Here is a 16514-nt window from a genome sequence, read left to right on the forward strand (position 1 = left end):
CAACGACTCTTTGCTGTTGCCAGCCTGCACTGTCACTACTAGTGCTCCCCCACTCATTTCAGATGCACTCCAAGTGATTTTGTTCTAGAACCGGGCCTGTTTGTAACCTAGTAACATTTCCATGAGTGATTCAAAGCGGTTCTACTCACTCTGTGGCCTTTCAGTCCAGGAGGCCCGGGCGTCCCTGGAAATCCTCTAACTCCCTGAAATATGCGACAAGGAACAGCAGAGTTAGTCCTCCTAGCTCTATAATGTCACAGAGCACAGGCTCGCATGCTGTGTGATATTCAACTTGATGTATTCAGTCATGTCTTAGTGGTGATGTGATGGAGGTGGAGAGGCTTACTGCTGAGCCGGGGAATCCCATCTCTCCATTGTTTCCTGCTCTGCCTGATTCTCCCTGTGTGCGAACATGACATACACATTACACACTTCTGTTTGGTGCAAAGCTCAGGGAGAAGAACAAAGTAAATGCCAGCAGATCACATACAGTACCACAAGGACATTTCCACTATAGCTGATGATACTTTCTGGCCAAGGTACCAATCTGAGACTTATACTGTAGGTTTTTCCTTACCTTAACACTAAACTTAACCTCTGTGGAGACTTCACACTTATCTACACACTTCACACCTTGAAAATAATGTAAAATATTATATATATATTTTTGTAATATGCCATTTTTTAAAGATATGGAGATTTTTGACTTCTTAGTTTGGTTGGAAAATGAAAACCACTCTCAGCAATTTGTTTTTTATTTAGGCATCTCGCGCACTGCATGGCCTTGCCCGTAGCATGCAGGTGTGTGTGTGTGTGTGTGTGTGCGTGTGTGTTGCTCACTAAATGTTATTGCATCAGTGATGTCACAATGCCTCCTTGTGTGTGTATGTGTGTGTGTGTGTGTGTGTGTGTGTGTGTGTGTGCCCCATTATGATATCACTGATGACATAATCAGTGTATGTGTGTGTGCCCCCCTATGACATCACTGATCAGTCTTGTCACAATGCCTCCTTGTGTCGTGTGTGTGTGCGCCCTTATGACATCACTTTTGACATCATCGCTGATTACATCATCACTGATGATATCATTGATGACATCACATCATTAGCTAATTAGCCTAATTAAAAAATCCGTCTCCGTCAGGACACCCGTACGGGTGCCCTTTACACACCCTGAAAGTTTCAGCCCGATCGCACGTAAAACGGCATAGCTGTGGCCGAACACAGAACTTGAAACAAACATTGCCCGCATACTCTATTTTATATATATATAGATAGATATAGATTTTTATTGACGAGATGTTTGCAACAGTAACATTCTTCTCTGCAAAGAGCAAGACCCTGGTTTTGACTTAAAAATGAAAATTGTAGAAAGTCAGAAAATCATCACAGGCAAGCAGGCCAGACTTCACTTACATCTTCACCTGGTTTCCCTGGAGGGCCCTCAGGTCCCCTCTGGCCAGATCCACCCTGAAACACAGAGTTGGAATGTCAACATACAAAAATGACCATGAAAGCTCCATCAACACAAAGGCATTAATGCACTCATGGAAGAATAATCATTATAGCTGAATCCACATTTGCTGTAAAGTCAGGAGATGGGAATCAACCCTGTGTACCGATGGGTTGAGAATGCACACAAAATGTATAGAAGAACAATGTTATACCATTGATCCCGGATCACCGACATCTCCAGGAGTTCCTTGTGTTCCAGCATAACCCTGAGTAGAGTGAGGGAAACCAGATAGAAACATATATAGGGAGCAAGACCATGAAACCATTTATTGTCTAATATTATAATAATATATAATAATATATATAAGATGTTATTGACTTACAGGCTGACCGTTGGGCCCGGGAGGTCCTCGTGCTCCGGCTTCTCCCTAAAGAAAACATGATGCTGTATCAAGTGATGAACAGAACCGAACAAAACCGAACCCACAGATAAAGCCAGACAGAATCACTGTTGTCAACATGAGATGTGCTTTCTGGGAAAATGACAACATGCTAACACTACAGGGCGGCACTCAACACATTCATACAACCAGTGGATGTATCATGGATCCCACTGTAGCAAAAGCCAAAAGCAGCTCATTTAAAATGTGCTCATCGTAAAAGTTAAAAGTTGAACCTATAGGTTCTTTTGATTGGAAAGAAAATAAAAAATAACTTGACAAAGCATATTGCGCTCTCTTCTCGGCTGACTGACTGTTCACTGCAACTGGCTCCACTGTTGGCCAATTTACAGGTTTTCGAACCAGCTTACACAATTTGCTGTCTGTAATGCATGTGATTTCAAATGTAGCAAAGTACAAGACTTTAGTCTAAACATACTTCAGTAAAAGTCAAATAAGTGATTTCTAATCAATCAAAAAAAGTACAATTACACAAAACAGTTACTCAATTACAGTAAGTAACAACTAAGTAAGTAAACTCGCACCTTGACTTTTAGCCAATCAGTAAACATTTTGTGACAGGTTTGAATTATTGAAGAAAATTGCTAATTAAAATGAAATTGAATGACTCCAGTCTTAAATAACCTGGTGTCTGTATTTACAGCTATAGACTCTGACTGATATTCAAAATGTGATGGGTTTTATCATTAAAGTTGTTCAGATAAACAGCCCCGTCAGTGCTTGAGCTGGGTTTGGTTGAGAAACACAAAAACAGTTTAAAATACAGTGGAATCCGCTTATAGTGATCAATTTGACCCGTCCCAAGGTGATGATCACTGTGCACTGTTCTTCATACAGTATCTCACCCTAGAGCCGGATATCATTGCTGCTGAACCTGATTTCTCATCAAAGCCGCTGGCCATGTGGGCTCCCAGACCCTGCAGGTGAAACACAGCATTACATCTGGGTTAGCTTCATTTAAAACACAGGGAGAAGAGAGGAAAAACTACAAAACTACTTGTCTCTGAGAAAGAGGTGCTTAAACTATTATGACATCTCACCTGAAGAGAAAATGACAGAATTCGATAACGGAAACGAAAATGACAACAAAACACATGAAGCACTGTTAGGGGAAATTAAATTAGAGTTTGTACAGCGTTCCCTCGGTACAGAAGGCGATTTTCTTTTTGAAGTTGTGAGGGTGTTATTGGTTTCTTTGTGCTGAGTAAGACTATACTGTATTACATTTGGCATGATGGCTGTCAATTGCTGTGCCGTTCACATTTGATCTATCTTGCATATCATTAGATGTCTGTTGGCCAGCTGAAGGTTTGGTGCAGGTTTCTGCTTCAACGCTCTTTGTGGAATGTGCATATGATTTACTTTGCACTCTCCAAAATGGCACAATGTAGGATTGGGTTAGGAGACTGGTGGGTGTTTACATTGTGTTAGGGGTGTTGGGGACTGTTGGATCCCAATCCAGTGTTTATAGTGTAGTGTTAAGGCTCATTCATATTTTCATACGAAAATAAATGCGTCCATTTCAAACGGTGTAATCGTCACTGCTCACATACTTCCATGCGTCTTTCACATTGGTATCATGTTAAGCAACGCATCATCCACCAGTGGGCTGTAGAGAGTCATGTGTGAGTGTGTGTGTGGTTCTGCTGCGTTTCATGCGTATCCGTAAGCTTTCAGAGGACGGAGAGAAAACGCACAAAATGAACGCAGATTACAGACAGAAGGCTGTACGTCTCCGTCTCCGTCTTTAACGTCAAGTATAATTGGGCCTTTAGGAGGGCCAGGAGGTTGTTTTTGCCCCCATTTGTTTGTTTGTTTGTTTGTTTGTTTGTCAGCAGGATATCTCAAAAAGTTATAAACAGATTTGCATGAAACTTGGTAGAAAAGCAGTTCGGGCCAACTTAGAACTGATTAACTTTCCATGACCACTGGCCAAGAGGGGGCGTGGCAATGGCCGTATCCAATCACAAAAAGGTGCCTAACTTCCAAACGGACTCACGTAATACAACACAATTTTGTAGAAAGGTTGGTCATGGGTGAACTGATTAACTTGACACGCCCACGAGCCAAAAGGGGGCGTGGTCAATTACAAAAAAAGCACCTAACTTACAAATGGGTTCACGTAACACAAAAAAAAACTTTGAGAAAGGTTGGCGGAGGCATGCCTCTACCGAGTGCCCTCTAGTTTTACAGTGTAATGGTTTGAGTTTCTACAGTAAGGTATGAGGGATCATTCTAGTACATAACATGTCCTTGTAGGGCAGTTGCCTTGTGCAAGTTTGAACTGAATAAGCTAGTGCTGTAGGTGTGTGTGTGTGTGTGTGTGTGTGTGTGTGTGTGTGTGTGTGCGTGCGTGCGTGCGTGCGTGCGTGTGTGTGTGTGTGTGTGTGTGTGTGCGTGCGTGCGTGCGTGTGTGTGTGTGCGTGCAGCATGTGAGAAGGGCGAGGCTCGCTGTACAACTCACTCCTGGGTGTGTTGGATGTCCTGGTGGTCCTGAATCACCGGGATTTCCTGGTACACCGGGCTCTCCGTCGTAACCTGCAGAGCCTCGCAGTCCCTAGACAGAAGAAAGAGATGCTGATTCAGTCTATTGTAAAGCATGTACAGCTACAGTTAGCGTGATCCAGCTCAGGTGCTTGTGTTTTGGCTGAGACACAGTAGAATGTGTCACTCCTGTTTAATACAAGCGCTGCCGCTTATATTTGGTTTGTTTAGGAATTGTGAGTTATAAAAATGTATATGAGGTAGAAAAAGGCAATGCTAATTTGCTAATAAATCACTCCCTCAAACTGCTGCCTTCAACTGGATTATAAATCTAGTTTCTGCTTGCTGAGCGCATTATACATCAACTCGCCAAGTCACATTTTGACTGTGTGTTAGTCTCTTGACCTTGAATTGGAAAAGAATAATTTATATTATTTCATATTCCACTACTTTACTTTGCCTACTTTGGCTTATTACAGGAAGTAGCAAATACAATAATAAACGGAGGATTTTCGAAAGTGCTCACATAGTAAAATGTTCTTTTGTGATTACTATTTCCTACCATACCGTATATTCTTGAAATCAACAGAAGTACAAAAATGTACATAGGTAAAGTTAATAAATCATTTAAATGTATAACTTGTTAGCCGAACATATTGACAGTGTGACCCATAATAACCCATAACACTGCTATAGTTTATCACCTTGTGTGCACCTACAAATCCACTGATCATCAAATCATTAATCAAATTAATAATAAAAAGGCATAAAGAGGCTATCAATCTCAGAAGGTGACATCACCATTAAGTTCACCCTGGGGACAATACCAAGGTTATGGAGTTAATCCAGACGTTTTATTTTAATACATTTTAAGATTGGAGTGTCTTGTTTCAGTGTTTAAGATCTGCTTTTTAAGATAGTGTCTTGTGAAGACTTGTGGATGAGACGTACAGGCCTTCCTTTGTGTCCGCGATCTCCTCTGTGTCCTGGGGAGCCGGGAGGACCCTGTAGTAAAGAATCAAAAGAAACAAAATGAAACTGTCAGAGTGATAATATTGCACTTATATCATAGAAATGTACAGTGCATCTCATGGTGGTGCTCAGAGTGAAGTCAGATGGCAGTGGACGATCCAGCTGCTCAGGAGTCCTTTTTAGGTAAAGTTATGCAGGAGATGACTGTGCTCTTATGCCATCTAGTGTCAGGTCATGTAGTTGAACATTCACACAACAAACAGGAGGCAACAAGTCCTGGATTTTAAAACAAGGCTTGAAAAACACATCTAACAGAAGCATCCAAGAAAAGTGAGAAATCATTTAAATTTGAGAGACAACTACTACAGCGAACAAACAGGAAGCTCCAGCAAACAAACAGGAAGCTCCAGCAAACAAACAGGAAGCTCACCATAGGTCCAGGACGCCCTCTGATACCCGTCACCTGTGAGGGGAGCAGTGCAAGTTAGAACAAGCATTCAAATCGGTCAAATTCTTTGGTCCATACATTATCATTGGTCTGTTTTAACTTTAGATTTAGCAGATACACTTACAAGTGGGACATCTCCAGGCTCTCCCTTCTGACCCTAAGTGAACAGAGTGAGTTTGGTGACTTTTCAAACTCATACCATAAGTGATAGGTAATGACGTAATAGTAAATACATAAAGTAGCTTACCTTGCCGACTCTGCCATCTAAATTGAGGAAAACATGAAAGATCAGGTTATTTTACTGTCTTTTCACAGTTGCATACAAAAGCACCCGGTCTACAGGGAATGAACACTTAAAGTGCAGCTACAGTAGTGGCGGGGAGACACACACTGGGGCATGGGTATCGCATGTCATTGACTGACTGAGGTCTAAGAAGCTGGATTAAGTTAGAAAGGTGAGGACAAAGCACCTGATGGAGTTACAGTCTCTGGGGCTCAAGCCGAGGCTTTGGCTTTTTCATCGCTTCTGGCCCGACGACTAATTTTAATGAGCTGGAAATCAGCTGCCCCTCCATCTCATGCATGTTGGGTCAGAGATGTTATGGCACATCTTAAATTGGAGAAACTGAAATACACTATACGTGGTTCGACTCAGAAATATCTTAGAGTGTGGGGTCCGTTTCTAGATTACTTTGATAAAAATTACCTCTCTCCTCCCAATACTGCCTAACTGACTTTCAGAGATTCAAGTGTTGGCTTTTGCCACGAGTGATTGCCAGAACATATATCCTCAGCACTTAGCGTATCCCCTGCAAAGTGTATTGTAATTGTTTGTAGCATTTATTTATTTTCATTATTATTATTTTTGAGTCTTGGGTGTCTGTGTCTCTTGTATTATTATGTTCTGTCCTATTTTGGTGCTACATGTCTTGCTTTTTCTTATGTCTCTGTTTATATGTAGTATGTTTGAAATGAAAAACTCAATAAACAAATTTGAATAATAAGAAAGGTGAGGACAAGCTGAAGGGGTTCCAGGGAGGTTCTTCATTCTTCAGGTCAGCTCATTGATGTCACTCATACAGCACTTAACATGAATCAGGATCAACACCGTTCATGTCTCACTGATGTCACTCATACAGCACTTAACATGAATCAGCATCAACACCGTTCATGTCTCACTGATGTCACTCATACAGCACTTAACATGAATCAACATCAACACCGTTCATGTCTCACTGATGTCACTCATACAGCACTTAACATGAATCAACATCAACACCGTTCATGTCTCACTGATGTCACTCATACAGCACTTAACATGAATCAGCATCAACACCGTTCATGTCTCACTGATGTCACTCATACATCACTTAACATGAATCAACATCAACACCGTTCATGTCTCACTGATGTCACTCATACAGCACTTAACATGAATCAACATCAACACCATGTCTCACTGATGTCACTCATACAGCACTTAACATGAATCAGCATCAACACCATGTCTCACTGATGTCACTCATACAGCACTTAACATGAATCAGCATCAACACCATGTCTCACTGATGTCACTCATACAGCACTTAACATGAATCAGCATCAACACCGTTCATGTCTCACTGATGTCACTCATACATCACTTAACATGAATCAACATCAACACCGTTCATGTCTCACTGATGTCACTCATACAGCACTTAACATGAATCAGCATCAACACCGTTCATGTCTCATTGATGTCACTCATACAGCACTTAACATGAATCAGCATCAACACCGTTCATGTCTCACTGATGCCACTCATACATCACTTAACATGAATCAGCATCAACACCGTTCATGTCTGTCTCACTGATGCCACTCATACAGCACTTAACATGAATCAGCATCAACACCGTTCATGTCTCACTGATGTCACTCATACAGCACTTAACATGAATCAGCATCAACACCGTTCATGTCTCACTGATGTCACTCATACAGCACTTAACATGAATCAGCATCAACACCATGTCTCACTGATGTCACTCATACAGCACTTAACATGAATCAGCATCAACACCATGTCTCACTGATGTCACTCATACAGCACTTAACATGAATCAACATCAACACCGTTCATGTCTCACTGATGTCACTCATACAGCACTTAACATGAATCAGCATCAACACCATGTCTCACTGATGTCACTCATACAGCACTTAACATGAATCAGCATCAACACCATGTCTCACTGATGTCACTCATACAGCACTTAACATGAATCAGCATCAACACCATGTCTCACTGATGTCACTCATACAGCACTTAACATGAATCAACATCAACACCGTTCATGTCTCATTGATGTCACTCATACAGCACTTAACATGAATCAGCATCAACACCGTTCATGTCTCACTGATGCCACTCATACAGCACTTAACATGAATCAACATCAACACCGTTCATGTCTGTCTCACTGATGCCACTCATACAGCACTTAACATGAATCAGCATCAACACCATGTCTCACTGATGTCACTCATACAGCACTTAACATGAATCAACATCAACACCATGTCTCACTGATGTCACTCATACAGCACTTAACATGAATCAGCATCAACACCGTTCATGTCTCACTGATGTCACTCATACAGCACTTAACATGAATCAACATCAACACCATGTCTCACTGATGTCACTCATACAGCACTTAACATGAATCAACATCAACACCGTTCATGTCTGTCTCACTGATGTCACTCATACAGCACTTAACATGAATCAACATCAACACCATGTCTCACTGATGTCACTCATACAGCACTTAACATGAATCAACATCAACACCATGTCTCACTGATGTCACTCATACAGCACTTAACATGAATCAGCATCAACACCGTTCATGTCTCACTGATGTCACTCATACAGCACTTAACATGAATCAACATCAACACCGTTCATGTCTCACTGATGTCACTCATACAGCACTTAACATGAATCAGCATCAACACCGTTCATGTCTCACTGATGTCACTCATACAGCACTTAACATGAATCAACATCAACACCGTTCATGTCTGTCTCACTGATGTCACTCATACAGCACTTAACATGAATCAGCATCAACACCGTTCATGTCTCACTGATGTCACTCATAGCCTACAGCACTTAACATGAATCAACATCAACACCGTTCATGTCTCACTGATGTCACTCATACAGCACTTAACATGAATCAACATCAACACCGTTCATGTCTCACTGATGTCACTCATACAGCACTTAACATCAATCAACATCAACACCGTTCATGTCTCACTGATGTCACTCATACAGCACTTAACATGAATCAGCATCAACACCGTTCATGTCTCACTGATGTCACTCATACAGCACTTAACATGAATCAGCATCAACACCGTTCATGTCTCACTGATGTCACTCATACAGCACTTAACATGAATCAGCATCAACACCGTTCATGTCTCACTGATGTCACTCATACAGGACTTAACATGAATCAACATCAACACCGTTCATGTGCAATAGGTCCATACCATCATCTACTCACCATGCCAGTTGAAACATACAGTAGGTGAAATTTGTCCATATAACACACAGGGGAGGTTGCCAGCACAACTCCATAGCCTTCTCCAAAACAACTGAAGTCAGTGGGGGACCAGTTTCTTCAGAGTCCCAAAAAGACCTATTTACAGCATCATGTAGCTAGTGCAAATCTGAACTACAGAAGATTGATTTGTAACAAATAATGGTGTGTAGTAGGTTAGGTTTGTCTATTCACACAGTGTGAGCGTTTGGCTCTTCTATTTTGGAACTCTAAAGAACTATCTCCATTGACTTCAGTTGTTTTGAAGAAGACTAAGTTTACTGGCAACCTCCCTGTGTGTTATATACAATCTTCACCTGTGTTTCATTTGGCATGAGGGTGAGTAGATGATCACATTATTTTCATTTGCGGTTGAACTGTTCCTTTAACAGTGATCATTTGTTCATTATATACAACTCATTGTCATGCTGGCTACAGGCAGACCTGTCAAACATGCTCTTCAATATCATTATTTACAACTTGACTGTTCTGGAAGCATAACCTCTCTCTGTCAGACACTTCTCAGGGTTTAAACTTTCATCCAAGTTTTATTTTTCCTAGTGAGGTTTTCATGGGATTTTCCTTGTTCTCGTTAGAGTGTGGCCTCCTTCCACAGCATAAAAAAAGCAAATTAAAGAACCTTGTATACACACTTTTCCACATCGCAACACCAAAAGCAACCAAAGAGTGTGTGTGTGTTTGTTCATCGTATCCGCCCCGCTACTAGCCGGGCGATTCTCGCTCATACTGAGCATTAGCGCCCGGTGAACGTCAACGCATTTCCCATCAAACAATCGTGCCGCTCTCACGTCTGGCTATAAAAAGCAACCCTTACCTGAGCCAAACACGTGAAGTGAAGACGCTATCCGATGCGCAACATCCTCTTCTTTTAAATACATATAGTGGCCTCTTCCAAATTGTTGCATAAAATCCACTTTTCTGTCTTTGAAAAACCGAAAAGCATTAATCTGGAGCAACCCGGAACAACGACTCACTGTTTACTCACTGTATACTCACTAATGCCCCCCACACTTCTGGAATGGTATTGCACCTACATTTTCGGTTTTTCAAAGACAGAAAAGTGGATTTTATGCAACAATTTGGAAGAGGCCACTATATGTATTTAAAAGAAGAGGATGTTGGGCATCGGATAGCGTCTTCACTTCACGTGTTTGGCCCAGGTAAGGGTTGCTTTTTTATACCTAGACGTGAGATAGCGGCACGATTGTTTGATGGCAAATGCGTTGACGTTCGCCGGGCGCTAATGCTCAGTATGAGCGAGAAGCGCCCAGCTAGCGGGGTAAGTATCCGCCCTGCCCACCTCCTCCTCCGCCGCCGCCTCCGCCATCGCCTCCGCCATCGCCTCTGCCGCCTCCACCACCACCAGCATCAGTCTGGCAGATAGGGCAGCACTCTCCCTCGGGGATGGTCATCTTCTCACAGTTGCTCAGCTCATCGCACTGGATTTCGTCACAGAGGACCTGGCCGTTGTCACACACACAGATCCGGCATGGCTCTGGCTTCCAGATGTCCCTGTTGGTGTACACCTGGCCGTCGACCGTGCAGCTCACGTCATCTCCTGGAGCACACAGAGGCAGAAGAGACACTTTCAGTCAGCAACATTTTCATATCGGTTACATTAAAAGCAAAAGCCACCTGTACAAAGCTTTCATATATTTATTCATCCAATGAAGGCTTGCTGCTGAGCACACATGCTTTTTATGAGATCTACAAGACAGGACAACGTTTCGCTTCCGTTAAAGTGTTCCTACGCCAACATTCTAGCAGGCTACTCAGAAAGCATCGCTGAATTCCATTTTCTTTCTTTTTTTATCAGAAGCTTTTTGCTAGGGATGAATACAAGATCATGAGCAGGCATGTTCTCATGATCTCATCGTGCTTTTGAGCCCGGGGAGGCTGGAAGTCAAGTCAGTCAGAGCATATTAAATGCTGGGGTTGATACCATTTGTTACACAGATTTGGTGCAAGATTGACCCATTTTTGACCACTCGAGAATTAGTCTGACTCAACGAAAGTAGGCTGTGGGTTAGTGTTGGAGTACTCGAGACCGGTCTTGGTCTCAAGACCACATTTTGATGGTCTCGTCTCGAGGATATGTACAGCCACAGGGACGTGCACAGATAGACCCCCAGGTGGCGCCCAAGCACCTGCCCCTTTGACCTTTGACTGATAAGTGCCCTTTTTCAAGACACTTCCGCAGCAGATATTATTGTCTTTCAGAGGCTCTTGTAGGCTCATTTATAAAGCTAGAGTGACGTGTCTGGTATCATATGAAACTAGAAGACCTAAGACATCCATTGGTACCAACCATGTCATGCTAGCTTGTCTGGAAGGGTTAAATAAACTGGCATGGCCATTTTCAAAGGGGTCCCTTGACCTCTCACCTCAATATCTGAATGAGAATGGGTTCCATGGGTACCCACAAATGTCCCCTTTACAGACATGCCCACTTTCTGCTAATCCCATCATGCAGCTTTTGGCACACACACACAATTACTATTTTTTTGCATGCAGTATAAAAATACTTTTTTCGCCTATTCTATCTGAATATTTCTGCATGCTGGGGTCCCTAAACAGTCTTGGAATGACATAAATTGGGTATGACAGGAAAGCTGAGATTCAATGAGCCCAATCGTATTCATGTGTGATTATGTTAGTCCCCATAATAGCCATTTCATTGTAGTGAGACCATTTTTAAAAATTGATCTCACTGTATAAAATGGGAAAAAAGAAAGAAAAAAGTTAGTACATTGTGTCTTACATTTTCTGTAGTATGTGTGTATGTCTGTAGTATTTGTGAGATAATGACAGACTGTGAACAATGGTCTGAGAAACTGAGCAGCCAGACTCAAAGCGTTACAGTTATGCAGTTCAAACACTAAAATATCGACAACATAATTTTGTCATTTTTCTCACTTGTGATGTCTCTTATGACATCACTGATGATGTCACAACTTCGCATCACTGATGACATCACAATTTCTCTCATGACATCACTGATGAAAAACAGAGAACAGACAGACAGAGATTGCCCACTTGCCCCCTTTTATATAAAAATAAGAAGATACCAAAATCAGAGTAGGTTGAGGACTGCTGGTACAGCGCTAAACGAAGTGTGGAGATCTGGTCTGGTTAAGTGAGACTATTTGAATTGATAGAAATTGCCAAAAATCCCCCCGAAACAGCACCTGAAGACCTCATGATCTAGAAAAACACTTTAGAAAATGTAATGCTGTGATGCAGTATCAATAACTTTTGAAAATAAGAGATTTGTGCGATTTTGATTGGATTGATTGGATTTTCTGAAAATGGCTCAGAAAAACGAACTTGTATATATATACAGTATATATACAGTATATATATATATATATATATATATATATATATATATATACAGTATATATACAGTATATATACAGTATATATATATATATATATATATATATATATATATATATATATATATATATATATATATATATATATATATATATATATATACATATACATACACACAGTTGGAGATAAGCAGAAGAGGAACAGGATATGGGTGCGATATAGATAGTTGATTTGATACCAATCTTGTCACAAACTGTGCCAGAAATTAATAATTGTAAAGCAATTGTGATAGCTCTTGTGTAATGAGCATATTCTGTGACATTTAACCCTAACCCTAACAGCTGCTCTGAAAAAGAGTGAACAGGACTGTGTTTATTCCTGCCACACAGAATGATGGAAAATCCAACAAACCAAAGTCATACTGGACCAAGAAACAATGCAGAGGCTCCAATACTCTCATATCATAAATCAATCTATATTTACGGTACCAATGTGTGCCATGCATTTTACAGTCTATTACAGTCTTTCCATTATGCCCTGCACAAACTCCCAGGGGAGAGAAAGGTCTGGAAAAGGTGACCTTTTGTAGTGAAGTCTGCTCAGCGCTGTTAGACATGAGCTCATTTCCTCCAGAGGCAGCAGCTCAAAAACATGACTCATGTTCAAAGGAGAAGACCCCAAGCCACCTATGAAGCAACCATTTCTCCCAAAAGACTCCTCCATCTTGGTCTGAAAAATGTTTAGGCTAATGTGTAGTTCAGAAATCTTTCAACAGAAAGACAATAACATGTAACGTGTAACACAGGGGCTTGCACTTTTTAATGATCAGCTGTTGCAGATGCGTTCTGCTCAAAAGCAAAGTGAGGATGGTCGTGTGTGTGTGTGTGTGTGTGTGTGTGTGTGTGTGTGTGTGTGTGTGTGTGTGTGCGCGTGCGCGTGTGCGTGTGTGTGCATGTGCGTGTGCGTGTGAGAGAGAGAGCGTGCAATGGCATGGCAATCCTCTATAATGGGGTTGTTGTCGTCTGAGCCCAAATCTGTCGGCACTGTGCCGAGGCTCTGAAGCCTTTACCTGTTCCCATTGTAAACAGCAGGTGGCAGCCCTGAGCTTCACACAGCAGGTAAAGTCAGGTTAGCCAGCTGCAGATGAAAGCAGGAAGTTGCAGAAATTAGCCCTTAACTACTGATGAGGGGTCAGATCATTCATTTTTATTGGCCCAAAAGTGGCTACAGTCAGGACGTGATCTGTGGACATAATGGCTCTCTACGTTCTACCTCATCTAGATGGTTCCAGAAGAAGTAGGCTAAAAATAGAGCACAGCACATGCTGGTCTGTTTCTGATAGTCCTCATTCAACAAGACAATTAGTCTGATCTCACATGCCCAGGTCCCCTGGTAAGAGAGCAAATTGGCTGAAAAGCTGAGGAAGCACAGGATATTCCATTCCATTGTAAATGAACCAGTAAAATGGAACAAGGTGTCGCGACTCTAAGAAGCATCCAACTCCAGTGTGTCATCCTCTGGGCAATGTGTTTGGCCATCTGTTAGACAGGCCTGGGTCAGAAGTAGCTGCATTTGGTTTAACCTTATTTGAGTACCAGATGGATGGGGCCGACCGCATCACGACAATTCCAATAATGCCAGCTAAGTTGTCACAGGAAACTATATTAACTTTGCTTTCAAATACGGTTTCCAAATACTTTCTTGTGATTGTCTAAACTGTCTGTCATTCATTGTCTTGTCCTATGTGCTGTAGCAAACAGTAACTCCACCCAACAACAACTGGCACCAAAGTAGACTAAAACAAACCACAAACTGTATTTGCAAATTTTGCAGTTTCCATTTGTCCCAATTCTGCTGCTAGAACAGTTATCCGTGCATTATCTCTTAGGTAATTAATTACTGTAGCTGATTGTTCATTAGCCACATAAAATACATGGAATGCAATAAAATACAATAACACATCAGCCAAGACCATCCTGATGCACTGATGAAATGCATGAGAGAGAGCATCACTTTGACAAATCAGCAGACACACAAAGACTCTTACTGAGAAGCAAATGAAGCCAAAGCTAAAGCTGAATAAAGACAGAGGGGAGGATGTTAGTCATGCAATAAATCACATTTAAACGTGCCTTAACAAGAGAAAATGGGGACTTCCAAAAGATCTCTAATGAAAGCAAAGTCAAGGCTTGGATGCTGTACAAATGTGCCTATAGTAATCAGATGCTCATAGCTAATCACATAAGTATGGGCAGCTGCAATTTGGGTAATACCTCAGACATGGCAGACACACATGCACACACACGACACAACACAGCAAACAATTACATGTATTTATTTATTTATTTATTTATGCATCAACACAATGCAGACAGTGTCGGCCAAGTTGTCCATCTCAGAAAACTACACTTACATGGAATTTAATGTAAGTCGTTGTGTGACAAACTAAAAACTAAAGAAAACAAACTAAAAAACAAACCATAAAAATGTGCAATTTGCAACTGTTCGACCCAGGTCTAACACACACATGCAAACACACAAAACATGCACATGCACGCATGCATGCGAGCAACACGCGCGCAGGCACATGCACACACACACACACACACACACACACACACACACACACACACACACACACACACACACACACACACACACACACACACACACACACACACACACACACACAACACACACACAGCTGACCACATGGCTGCACCATGTCACTGCAGGACGTACTGCATGAGAAAATGGCCTCTTGACAGACAACAGCCCTCAGAGGTTTATCACAGACTTTCTTTATCTCTCTCTGCCAGCCAGCTGTGTTGCTGTGTTGGACGAGAGCTTTGGCCTGTGTGTGCATGTTCTTCTAAAAGTGCTATGCCCCAAGTAGCAACACAACCTGACGTATATCTTCTCACCCATCCTTGTTCTATCCACCACAAAGTATCTGACGACACTGAAAACAAGACATAGTTCAGCAATGACATTTCCTGCCTTGAAGGCCAGTAATGTCCACGGTTCTAACTTGTGGCCACATCAAAAATGAAAACCAGTATGCGGTTAGTTTTCCATGCCAGCCCAACAGTGCATTTCTCTTCATTACTGAGGGCATTTGGAATCGATTTAGCAATAAAGATCAGTTGGTTTTCAAAGAGTAGAAACTTGCGTTGTCTTTTAGACTTTCTGGCTTCACAAGCACAAATAGATGTCCGTGTCCCCAATCTTTTTCACGTCAAGGACCCTTAACTGACACAAATTAGACCACGGACCCCCATTTGATAAGATTTTGTCCCAGGGTCCCCCATCTGATAAGATTTTTGCTTAGATGTTCTATTACAGAAAGTGTATGAAACCCATGACCAAAATAGTTACACATTCTGTGAGTGTGTTACTTAAGGATGTAATTATAGTGAAGAAAAAATAAGAAAAAACATCTGCCTTTTTGCTGGGGACCCCCTGGCACCCCCGTAAGGATCCCCGGACGCCACTTTGAGAATCATGCCCCTAAGAAACGCTGGAAGTACTTGTGACTGATTAAATCATTCCTGGGTTTAAATTCCTGTCAGAATGGCCTTACATTGTTTCCTTATCCTCAAACCTTTTTGGATTATCACTTGCAGGAAAATCTCGTCCACGTTAAGTTAACATAATCTTGACACGAGTTTAAACTGTGTGTAAATGCAGTGCCGTTCCATGCCGAGACATAAAAACGTCCCAGCAGGGATGT

General features: G+C 41.7%; 1 protein-coding gene across 1 annotated transcript in view; it reads right to left on the minus strand.

The window, feature by feature from the left end:
- Window positions 1-16514, minus strand: part of LOC310781252 (uncharacterized protein) — a 74383-nt gene that overhangs the window by 27137 nt on the left and 30732 nt on the right. Inside the window, exons 2-13 of the mRNA XM_083641825.1 lie at window positions 10743-11000; window positions 6067-6083; window positions 5944-5976; window positions 5802-5834; window positions 5351-5404; window positions 4380-4472; window positions 2761-2832; window positions 1838-1882; window positions 1667-1720; window positions 1416-1469; window positions 347-400; window positions 150-203 (exon numbers count right to left, since the gene is read on the minus strand). Coding sequence (XP_083497951.1) covers window positions 150-203; window positions 347-400; window positions 1416-1469; window positions 1667-1720; window positions 1838-1882; window positions 2761-2832; window positions 4380-4472; window positions 5351-5404; window positions 5802-5834; window positions 5944-5976; window positions 6067-6083; window positions 10743-11000 — 821 coding nt within the window. The remainder of the gene's footprint in view (window positions 1-149; window positions 204-346; window positions 401-1415; window positions 1470-1666; window positions 1721-1837; window positions 1883-2760; window positions 2833-4379; window positions 4473-5350; window positions 5405-5801; window positions 5835-5943; window positions 5977-6066; window positions 6084-10742; window positions 11001-16514) is intronic.

The sequence above is a fragment of the Poromitra crassiceps genome, assembly GCF_964638095.1.
Source record: "Poromitra crassiceps genome assembly, chromosome: 8".
Taxonomy (NCBI): domain Eukaryota; kingdom Metazoa; phylum Chordata; class Actinopteri; order Beryciformes; family Melamphaidae; genus Poromitra; species Poromitra crassiceps.